We start from the raw sequence: 12,467 nt of genomic DNA on the forward strand, positions 1-12,467 counted from the left end.
CTGGATTTTAATAATAATTCCAAGCAGACTATCTTAGCTGTTATTATTGTGTACCCTTATTGTCATTAACAATGAAGCGTGGCGTTCTTACAGACACGCAAGGTCCTCCAAGTCTTACAAATAAATCAAAAGCACAGTGTTCACTGGCGGCCAATGCCATGTGTCACCTCTCACAGCAGCAGCTCACTCATGCCTAGACACGTGGGGCTGCTCTCCCTCTCTCCTGTTTAGTGCTTCTGTACTCTCTACAGAGTTCCTTCACCCACTCCTGCCTTGCTTGTTTTTGGGAAGTGCTTGCTCATCTGTGGCAAACCTATGCAACAGTGAACAGGAAAAATATTAAAACAAATGTTGATGTTTACTGGAAGAAGTAGGAAAATACAGAATCTTGAAGTTTAAAGGGATTTTTTTCCCAAATCCTAAAGCCCACCTCCCATTTGTTATATACAGAATCTGAAGACTGGGAAGGTTAGGAGGCCACTCAAGTTTACACAGCAGGTTAGCGGTAGAAGTAGGACTGGATCACAGATCTGGTGCTCAATCCAGTTCTCTTCTACTACTCCATGGAATTTCTCCAGTTTTTGTCACACTCCTTAGCAAACCTGGGCCAGCCTTAGTGAAAGCATTGAAATTATTTGATTTTGAAAGTATGCCTTTAATCCCTGTCATTTTTTCCTTTTATTAAATCTTGATCTCACCTGGATAATTTTACCTTTTTAAGAAGGAGAAAATATTAGTACCTGAATTGAACCCCACTGTCAGCTTTTCCTTATAAGGATCTTAAAAAAGCATCCCCCCCTCCCACCCCGCACTGCCCCAGGGAGGAAGCTGGAGGTCTCCAGGGTCACTGCTCCTACATCTTAAAAATAAAATGAAAGAGATTCCAATATTATATATATATATTTATATATATATATATATATATGTGTGTGTGTGTATATATATGTGTGTATATATATATATATATATATATATATAATTGTAAACTATAATGTCTTTGTAAATTAATGTCTTAAATTGGCAAAGTCCCTGTCATCTTAGAAGCCACCCATGAACTTAGAATATAAATGATACGGCACATTCTGTAATCTTCTTACCTGTAATTGACATGGTAAATGTCACATGTTATTAACTTTAACCAGAATCAAATAAGTAAGTATCTGAAGCCACCATGGTGAAGGATGAGCCACATCTGTGAAGGCTTTGGAAGGCATTTTAAGCAAGTCAGACCTCTAAAGGCCAGGTTTATTGTGTACATCTAGTAATTTTTATTCTTCTGTGTCTCCAGTGCCATGAACATCTAGTATGTACATGGAGAGCAAACAATTGATTTGTTTTCTCAAAAGCCTGCCAGACGCACTGAGGTGGAGATTCAGCGTAGCAATTCTAAACACTAAAAATAGAGATCTGTTGGTTTAATTTAATCTGTATTGATGCCTACAGTGTTGCCTCTAGTACTTGGCTCTGTGGGAGAATATTTAGTTAAGAACACTCTCAACCAACCTCCTTATTAGAGCTGAATCCATGCATGCCATCACAGCGTGCCCATCAGTGAGACAGTGGCCCAGGGAAAAAATTGTTGAATTGAACATTCCCAGGTTGGATCTTGAGTTTCAAGAGGATCAAGTCGTTGCTGATTCCCAGAGATCCTTAGGATCCCTTTGAAAATCACAGCAGTGGTGGTGGTGATAAGGGGTGAAGTTGATGTGCTCATATTCTTGTAGATGGGCCATTTTCAATGGTGTGGTGGATACCACCCCATTTGCTGCTGGATGCCATGAATCAAAATTGTGGTCATTCATACAGTCATAAGGTCAACTTGCACCATAGGTGTGTATGAGCTTGACCAATTTAAATTACAAATTACCATAATTTGTAAAGTGTTGAAAACCCTGAATAGTCACTAAAATTATACACTATAAATAGACACATTACACACCCACACATGTATGTTAAAAATAATTTTAGAATGGCACTGTATCTGATACATTGGGGAAGGCAACAATGTCAACATTGATATCAAGTGACTTCTAGCAACACGGCCTGTAATCACAGTTTATCGTGCCCTCACTAACAGCCACACTTTACCGGCACACCTGTGTCAACACCACTCAAAATGAGTCACTCACCCTGGATACATGTACGAATTACCTTTCACATTTAGTTTGTCAAAGAGGCATAGGTCACATCTGGCAGAGTTACTGAGTCACTGGTGTAGGAATCTGAAACCCAAACTCCCTCCACTGAATTCTCTCCCTCGCCTTTGTAAATGTTCTATTTCACCAATAAAGGGCTGTCAGCCTCAAGATTTAAAGATTTAAGCTTGAAGGGGCTATAATTATTTCTCTAGGGCTCTGTCGAGATTTCTGTAGCTTACTCATTCATTGTTCCCACATGATTTGATATTTGTCATTTTTTTTTCTCTGCAACAGCAGAAGTTTTTAAATTGCTTCACACAAATGGAAAACTAAGGTGAACACAATAAATCTGAACTTGACTTTCCATACCTATCACTCCTATAGTAAGGCTGAGTAATGAGTGATTTGGAAAGTGACTATAATCGTGAGCTTTTATTAGAAAGATATGCTGCCTTTACCCAGGTTATTTGTTGGTGAAGTTGTGTGAGTGGGATTTTCACTTTGCTCTTTCTTTTCTTTTGCTTCTAGGTCCTGAATGTTCTCAGAATTACACAGCACCTAGTGGAGTGATAAAGTCCCCAGGATTCCCTGAAAAATATCCCAACAGCCTTGAATGCACTTATATTATCTTTGCACCAAAGATGTCAGAGATTATCCTGGAATTTGAAAGCTTTGACCTGGAGCTTGACTCAAACCCTCCAGGGGGGATGTTCTGTCGCTATGACCGGCTAGAAATCTGGGATGGATTCCCTGATGGTAAGAAGGGCAGGAAGCATCCCCAAAAGGGGAGAATCTGGGGGAAGGGCGCTGAGATCCTTTTACAAGTGTCATGATACATGCATCATTTTTTAAAAAAATAGTTCAGAAGGAGGAGATAAAACAAAGCAAAATGGTAACTCTCTTTATGAAGAGTAGCGATGAAATATTTGAGCTCAGAAGACAGTAATTATCTAGTCTAATTTCTTCAATTTATAGGTAAGGAAACTGGGGCCATGAACGATTATACATGGTCTCATAGCTATTTTTGTGATAGAATTAGGACCAACACATGGTTTTCCTGACTAAAGTATTTGCCTCATTTCATTGACCTGCCTACTGGTCATTAATTCACAGACCTGAAGAGATCAGTTAAGTCAAACAATTCACTTGACAAATGCAGAGACTAAAGACCAGAGAGGTTAAGTACGTGATACAATTTTAAGGGTGAAATGGCATCCATTATGCGGTTACCAAAAATTTAGAAATTTAGAAAAAGAAAGAGGATGTTTGGACATTACTAATTTAGACAGATTCCTTATCTGCTCCCTAGGGAATTTTTATCTTTGGCAATTTGAATCATCTCAACACATCATCTGCATACATTGTTTTTATCATCTAAATTTATCCTACATTTTAAAATATATTTACTGAATACCTGCCATGTACCAGGCATTGGTCTAGCTACTTAGTAACAGAACAATCAAAGGTGGCTGCCCTGCCCCCCCCCCCCCCGCCCCCCCATCCGGATTTCAATTCTGCCAGGGGCCATTGGACAATAAACAATACACTTACAGATGAAAGAATTCTGTCCTTGGAATGCAAAAAGTGAGAACTTCTGTAAACAACAACAACAACAACAAAAATGAAAGAAAGGAAAGTAGAGTAGAGCAAAGGCATGAAAAGTACTAGGGTTAAGAGACAGGGATATTTAGGTTGAAATTTTAAATAAGGTGGTCAGGTTCGGCCTTATTACAAAAAATGTCATTTTAGCAAAGATTTGAAGGAGGTAGGGGGCAGGGGGTGGCCATGTGGACAGCTAGATGAAAGTTTTCCATTTCTATCCTTGTGAATTAGAAGGTGAATGGCAAAAATACATACCCAAATCCTGAAAAGAGGGAGATAATATCAAATAATTTGTTGCAGCTGCATTGCTTGTCTTGTGTTTAGTCTGGTTTAATATTAAGATTTCTCTAGAGAACACACTCTACACAGATCAGAAAGGGCAGCTTGGAAGTTCTTACGAATCATGCAGTTAGAAATATGTAACCACCAATAAAATAGAGTCAGATATTATGATCAGGCTGGAGGAAAGAATATTTAAATAAATATTAAATTGTAAACGAAGGGCAAGTATCATGTGAAAGAGATTGCCTTTGCCTTTGAAATGACATTAAAATTCTCAGCGTAATTCAATTTAGCTATGTTCCTCAACAGTAAACAGCAATGGAGATAAACTGGGTTTAGAGAAAGCTTATATTGTCATTGCAGTAAGTGGGTGAGTTATCATTGGTGTAGTTTCGTCTTTGCTCTTTTACTATATAAATAGGTTTATGATGATCTTATCGAAACTCCTTCATTAAGTAATGAGATTTGCCCAAACAGAGTGCTGATTGATTTCTAAGTATTCAATCTGATAATTAGGAAAACAATATTATAACAGTATTGTAGTAATAGTTGGAACATTTAATAATGGGTTTATTTGTTCACAACCCAAATTTGCAGCCTTCCTTTCTAGAACTTACATTTAAATTGACATTTGAAAAGGAGGTCCAATCAACCAACTTATTTAGAATACTTTCAGAAAGAAGCACATTGTTATTAGTGTCAAGGGTTTTTCAAAGTAGTAATTTTCTGGCTCTAGAAAATCACTGAGTTGAAGCGAGGAACAATTAACAATAAGAGTTATCAGCCTTGCAATTCACTCATGTTTTAAACTACGGTGCACTTGACTTATTCCCAGAGAAAACTGGCCTTGGAATATGGAAACTGTGTTGTATATTTGTTAAAATTTACCTAGCCTTGTCCAGCCTACACCAGCATAACAGCTGTCTCCTTTTTAGGCAAAAATGACAGACTTCCCCTCCTGGGTTTGTCAGTGGCACTAGAAACATTTTTGTTATAGTAGTTCAACACATACAGTCCCTTGCCAGCAAAATTGCTTTTACTCTTTGATATCCCTTCCAAAAACAACAACCAGAAGGCGCTGAAGGCTTTTAACCATCAAGTGATTTTATGTTGCCTTTTATCATACACATTGAATTAGGTGACTATGTAATTGAAAGCGACCCATTGAATAGGATTGACTTTGAAGAAAAGCAGTTTACTCCCAAACTCAAGTCGAGGTATGCATTGTTGTGAATCACACATCTCTGTCTATCACTCCTTAAGCTCCATGGATTCACAAGTAGCAACTCTGTAGTAATTGGTGGAAGTTTACATATGGTTTGTGAGCCATGAGCTGAGCACACTGCCCGGCCCTGGTGGATATTGCAAATGTTTGTGCTGAATTCTGGAGCCAAACACGAATGCTTAGCTCACACCACATGGGCACACATGAAGTCAGCTCTCCCCCCAGGCTTTAGCTGCTGTCGTTACCTACATTCCAAAAACTATCAACTATTTGAGGAGTAAGTTTCATGAACGCTAGATTGAGCTCTGTTTGGATTTTATTGACTTAATGTTTATATTAAAATTAACTTCTGGGGCGCCTGGGTGGCTCAGTGGGTTAAACGTCCAACTTCAGCTCAGCTCATGGTCTCACAGTCCATGGGTTCAAGCCCTGCACTGGGCTCTGTGCTGACAGCTCAGAGCCTGGAGCCCGCTTTGGATTCTGTGTTTCCCTCTCTCTCTCTGCCCCTCCCCTGCTCATATGCTGTCTCTCTTAAAAATAAATAAAAGCATTTAAAAATAAAAAATTAAATTAAATTAAACTTCTAAAATAGAAATGATATAAACATAAAATTATAAACATTCCAAAATGTAAATGACATAAATGTGCAATTTTTTTTTTTCTGGGGAAAAGTTGCCAAGTCCAGATATTCTCCAACAAAAAGTTTATTATTGTAGGAAAACAATACCTGGTCTATTTTGTACTTTTTCGAAGTGATTACCTTTTTTGTTTAGTTATTCAGAATGCCTCCTTTTGAAAGTCTGTCTTTATAGCAGATTGCTGCCTTTTTTTTTTTTGGCCCCCCACCATAGAAAGGGAACAGGAGACCAAACTGTCTCATTCTGAGGTGAGAGATTGGAGAGATTAATTATTGGAGAAATTAATGGAAAAATACAAATAACAGAGTAATGCCATTCCCAGTTGCAGGTATATCTTTTAAATAGCATAAATACTTTATTGCCTTCACACCTGGAAAGATATGGTCACTATGCACCTACTGTCCCCCCAAGAGATTGTTTAGCACATATTGCTTACTTAAATTCTTCAGTAATGCAATTGCTGAGTTCCACTTCTGTTTTTGTGAGTTTCCATTCATCTCCTTGGCCTAACGGAAAGAGGAAATCCAATAGCTGTGTTCATGTAAATACACAAATGAGCACATGCATGAGATAGATAAGTACTGTGCCCACTCTTGCTCAGATCAATATTGCATTAGCTTGCTAGGCTAAGGTCTCGCTGTTGTTCAGGAAAATTCAATACTTCTTTGTCTTATAGTCGAAAAAGCCTTTTCACTCTCATATCTTAAGGGCTCCTAAAGAGAGTTGCACACTGCTATCCGGGGGCAAGGTTCTAAAGGACAGAAGGCAGATTTACCCGGCATGTCTTAAACATTATAAACCAGTGAGTCATGGAGACTCTCTAAATTATGAGTCTGCATTAGACAAGTTCTCTTCTGTTTGCTCTTTCAAAGAGACTCCCCCTCCCCGCTCCCCAGAGGAATGGGGTGGTGGGGGGAGGGTGGAGAATCTGCAGCCAGAGCTTAAGGGGTTGAGTGTGGCTTCCCTTGTGCACTTGTATTCTTGGCGGGTCAATGGCTGTGGTGATCAGAGACCAGCTCCAAGGACTAAGGCTGTAAATGTTTGCCCACAAGCTAAAGAAAAAGAAAGTTATGAAACCACAATAATGGAATTTAAATGAGGGGAAAAAGTGAGAACCTACGAATGGACTCTAGGCCTCTCATTAAGATTGTAAATCAGAAATGGGATTCTTTTCAAGGAAAGGAAAGACCGGAGTTTATGGCTCTAGCTCGGTGTTTTCATACATATGTCATGGGCAACTTTGTGCTCCATAGGGAAGAAAAAAGTGTTGAATTCATTCAGAATGATGAAAATCTGCCAAAGGACTAGCACTTGTAGAAGAAGCTGAGGCTCAGATTAAAGCTCAAGAGAAACAAAACTGCGAGTTTCATCTCCTGAGATGCTCTCTTCTGCCAACTGGGAAACCCGATAGAACAACATTTTCTTCCCATAACAGAGTCCCTGTTCATGACCATGTCATGCCCTGTAGATAATCTGTATCAATTCCCCTAATGGGCCAGGGTCCTTGTTTTCTTCATAATAAAGCAGGCTACACACACACACACACACACACACACACACACACACAAAATGTTTGGTTGCTGGAGAATGAGGAGTTACAGTAGAGAAAACTCTTTAAATTCAATCACATCAATTACTATGAATGCATGGAGAAGTTATCAGATATTCGAAGTAACCATTTTTCACTAACTCGAATGTGGAAACACTTTGGTTTAGTTGTAGTTTTAGGTTTGCTTTGTTTTAAGAGGGCCAGCCAAGAGCTGAAAACCTGTCAGCCAAGGATTTGAGCACTCCGAAAAGCAGGGTGCTTGGACTAGCCAGCTGCCTACTAGGAACTCAGTGGGTAGGTGAGGCTCCAGGGAGATCAGTTCTTATGAGACTCACTTTTCCAATCACATTGGAAGCTGCTTCTAGTCTTCCTCAGCTGCTTTCTGCATCCAAGCTCCACACACGGGCCTTGGCGCACCAAGTCCCTTCTGTAGGCCCATCCTTCCAGAGAGGGGTCCACCTACTGTGCTTCCTTGAACAAAGCAATAACTCTTAGTTGAAATGCAGAGAACCATGGATTTCTTGGAGGGGAAAATGGTCCACACCAGATTGTCCTTCTAAGCCCAAACCATCTGCTATGTTTTTACCATATGTGCAATGGAAAAAAAAAAAAAAAAAAAAAAAAAAAAACTAGAGAAAAGGGGATTTTTTTTTTCCTTGCTGATGATCTGGACAGGGAATTGGAGAGATTCTCCAAGCCCAGAGGGCTTGTGCACTGTCTATGTGGCAAGTTGCAATTACTAACTGCCAAGGTTTATCTAAAAGCACTTCAACAAAGGGGTGGCCAGTTTAAGCCCAGTTGCAGTTTGACATATCACAAATTAATCAGTGTTCCCAATTTTTCACTGCCCCAGGTACTACTTTTTTTCCTGATGTGCACAGTCAAATGGCTCCTTTGGGCCATCTTTTAGCCACAGGACCTAAGTGCAATGTGGTCACGTCTCTTAAGTTTGGGAGAGAAAAAAAACAGAGAAAAGTCAGATGCATTTTCTTTTCATTTTGTTTACAACTTATTATTACGTATAAATTATTGGTGTCTGTAGCTTCTAATTTTTTTAGGTTGTTACAATTATAAATTATCCATTAGATAGAGCCCTGTCTGTGATGTTCATCATAATAAGGCTCCAGAACTAAAAGATGGAATGAAGAAGGAAATTGGGGTTACTCAATGTTGGATCAGATTCCTGGCACTGGTCTGGTTGCATCCGGGACCAGTTCCCTGGATCTCCTCATAGTGGGGGGAAAAGTGAGTAAGGCAGCTTCCAGAACCCTTGGTGATCACAGCCTAGCTGGAATCTTTCAGCACTGGGTAGTGTGTGCAGTTTGGTCCTGGAGATGAATGTCAAGGTGACACTTGACAGCCCAAATCTCATTCACTGCAGATGAAGCAAGCATTTTGATTCTGTTCCTGAAAACAATCCTGCTCAGTGGGGAATGAGGTTATATGCCTGTTATTGCCCTTCTAAGCACACTTTATATCCCTCTCCACAAACCTGATCCAATATGTTCACAGTGAACCAATTAACCAGGGAAGACTTGCTTTGGGTAAGAAAACACTTCTGGGTTCTGCCGGGACCCATGTTTGCAAACGGTTATTCTTGCATCTGCGGTGGAACAAAAGATACTTTAATGTTCTCTGCATTTCTCCCTTTCTAGTTGGTCCTCACATTGGGCGTTACTGTGGACAGAAGACACCAGGTCGAATCCGTTCCTCCTCGGGCATTCTCTCCATGGTTTTTTATACTGACAGTGCAATCGCAAAAGAAGGCTTCTCAGCAAACTACAGTGTTTTGCAGAGTAGTGTCTCAGAAGGTCAGTATTTATTCACCCTGCAAAGCCCTGTGGTAAACACTCCATGTTATTCCTCCTCACACATCTGTGGCCACATGAAACACTAAAGAAATGGTTTGCGAATTGGAATGTCAAATATTTATTTTTCTCTTTTAAATGGTTTTTTGGATATCAATAGGAAGAACTGTTTGGTGTGCTTTCTTAAGGAAATTGTGGATGAGAAGGCTGCTTGTGAGCCTCTGAAATTATGGGAGAAAGTGGGAAATGGCAAAACAGTGTCCTGAAACAACGAACTATAGCCAGACCCTATCTGGCACCCTTGAATGTGTACTGGGCTGAGAATCATAAAAGGACAGGCATTGATCACAAGGGATAGGAACAAATCTGCCATAGTTTATTGACAAGGCAGTCTTACAGAATAGATGACACCTGGTGGATTGGTTTGTGAAGACACCAATGGAAGCCATTTGTTTTTTGTTTTTAGGTGAATAAAAGTGGATATTCATGTAAAAGAAGCATGTTTTAATTTTGGTTATAGCTTTCCACAAAAGAAAGAGGAAGTACTATGTTTCACATCTTATTAAAATAATCAACTAACTCAACGCTTCTTCAAAGTTTATGTAGTGTCCAGCTCTTTTAAGGGCCCAAGGAAAACACCAGAGAGAACAATGAATAAATTGTGTATTTCATCAGGTCTAGCTGCCAGGTTGTAAAGTAACATAGGGAAGAGGACAGGGGCTGTTTGGAGACCTTTCCTGCAGATATACTAGTATCTTTTTTTTTTTTTTTTTTTTTTTTTAATATTTGTCAGATGGGTGCCCTGGGTGGCTCAGCTGGTTGGGCATCCCACTCTTTTTTTTTTTTTTTTTAAGCTTTATTTATCTTTGAGAGAGACAGACCAACAGAGCGTGAGCAGGAGAAAGGCAGAGAGAGGGAGACAGAATCTGAAGCAGGCTCAAAGCTCTGAACTGTCAGCACAGAGCCTGATGAGGAGCTCAAACTCACGAACGATGAGATCATGGCCTAAGCCAAAGTCAGACACTTAACCAACTGAGCCACCCAGGTGCCCCATAGATATGCTAACATCTTTTCTACCAGATCTTACTGGAAAATGAAAAGGCCAATTAAATTTCAAGATCTTATTTGTGCTTAATTTGATTAATTAATTTATATATGTTTGTGTCTATAAATATTTTAAATGTTTATTGAGAGAGATAGAGAGAGAGAGAGAGAGAGAGAGAACATGGGGGAGAGGCAGACAGAAGTAGAGAGAGAGAGAAGCCCAAGCAGATTCCATGCTGTCAGCACAGAGCACAACACAGGGCTGGATCCCATGAACCATGAGATCATGACCTGAGCTGAAATCTAGAGGTGGATGTTCAACCAGCTGAGCCACCCAGGCACCCCAAAAAATATTTCTATATTACAAATAACAAATCTAAGCTTAAAAGTATGAAACCAGTGAAAGAAAACCTTCTATGCCATAAAACTTTATCTATTATGATAAAAAATTCAGAAAATGTGCAAGTTTGGTTAGTTGGCATTTTTCTTGATGATTGAGAACCCTTAATCTCTAAAGCTTTTTTCCCCATGTTAGTACTTTTAGATTCACATTTCTTAAAGTTGATTATTTATTTCCCTATGTCATATTTCATATCAATGTCATATTTCATTGTTTCACTGAGTATATGAGGCCTAATGGAATACATGCTTTCATGATTCATAGTCATCATTGTGAGCATTATTATTTTATGTTGTAAAACTGTGGTCCTCCTTGGGACCATATGATACTGTGGTTTACTTCTGATGTATACTCTCATGTTTTAATAATATAAACTAATGATGTTAATAATCATGACAAGGCCAGGGCAGGAGGCATGAGAACAAAGGGAATCGGGGAGAAGTGGCCCAGGTGCCAACTACAAGGAAATCTGAAAGACAGAGAATTAAAGTCTACTGTTCACCAAATATGGATTATAAACAGACATAGAATCTTTTTCACTTTACTGGATCTTAGAGAAAATACTAAAACTTCTGGTGTGTACTCGTATGAACTTTGAAAATAAATCAAAAGCGCCATCATTTCCTAGTAATTTTTTTAAAGTATATTTATTTATTTTGAGAACAACAGAGTCAGAGCAAGTGGGGGGAGGGGCAGAGACAGAACTGCCAGCAAGGTCTGTGCTGCCAGCACAGTCTGATGTGGGGCTTAAACTCATGAACCATGAGATCATGAGCTGAGCCAAAACCAAGAGTCAGGACCCTCACCTGACTGAGCCACCCAAGCACCCCCTAATAGATTTCTAATAGTATTTCTGTCAACCTAGGTCCAGTTAGGAAAATAATTAATCCACTACAAGATCTTCAGAACCCTGTTTTTAAAAATTACTGCCATGAATTTATTCCCACGTATCAGTACCAGGTCTCAATAAGTCCCCCACTGTCATCTTCTGTAAGATTTTGTGTGAATGTCAATATGAATGTTTTAGTTTGCCAGATTATAAAAAGAAATCTGCATTTCAGGTCCCCTATGTTTTCATGACTTTGGGCCATTTTTTCCCCTCTAGATTTCAAATGTATGGAAGCTCTGGGCATGGAATCAGGGGAGATTCATTCTGACCAAATCACAGCTTCTTCCCAGTATAGCACTAACTGGTCTGCAGAACGCTCTCGCCTCAACTACCCTGAGAATGGGTGGACTCCAGGAGAAGATTCCTACAGAGAGTGGATACAGGTATGTAGCAGGAGACGTGGCATCTTTAGGGTGGAAGATTTTGGTCATCTAGAAAGGGTGTTGAAAAAAAGCAGTGCAATGCCTGATGCCTGCAGGTGAGAAGACAAAAGGAATGGGCACCAAGTGTCATCACCCTGCAGAACCATCATGTCACTGCAGTCTAAGAAAAGCAGGCCTGCTTGATGTCCTTGAAAATTCTTTTTTTTTTTTTTTTTTTAACTCTTCACAGAATGCCCAGTTGTCTCACTTTGGTAACAACTAAAAGATCTGATTTTTCCCAACAACTACACATTTTCTATTCATATACTTCCTCCTTCAACAGATTTTTATTTCCTTGATGAAATATTTTGGCTCAACCAGTAGACTTGCATGAAATAGTTATATCAAAGTATAAGGCTTCTTATTTGTTTGTTCAGAGTAGAAGAAGGAAAGAACGGAGCTGAGGTTTGCTTTTCCATGCAAGTGTACATAGCACATGCCCAAGAAAGCAGTGGGAGCAGATCAAGGGC

At 39.5% G+C, this 12,467-nt stretch overlaps 1 protein-coding gene across 4 annotated transcripts in view; it reads left to right on the forward strand.

Moving 5' to 3' along the window:
- NRP1 (neuropilin 1) overlaps positions 1-12,467 on the forward strand; it is a 138,120-nt gene that overhangs the window by 59,705 nt on the left and 65,948 nt on the right. For all 4 annotated transcript variants that reach the window (XM_086714608.1, XM_086714610.1, XM_086714611.1 and 1 more), the window contains exons 4-6: positions 2,667-2,894; positions 9,090-9,245; positions 11,792-11,958. In XM_086714608.1, the coding sequence (XP_086570734.1) occupies positions 2,667-2,894; positions 9,090-9,245; positions 11,792-11,958 (551 nt within the window). The remainder of the gene's footprint in view (positions 1-2,666; positions 2,895-9,089; positions 9,246-11,791; positions 11,959-12,467) is intronic.

Source organism: Puma concolor, chromosome B4 (genome assembly GCF_028749965.1).
Source record: "Puma concolor isolate L17-30 chromosome B4, mPumCon1.1.hap2, whole genome shotgun sequence".
NCBI lineage: Eukaryota > Metazoa > Chordata > Mammalia > Carnivora > Felidae > Puma > Puma concolor.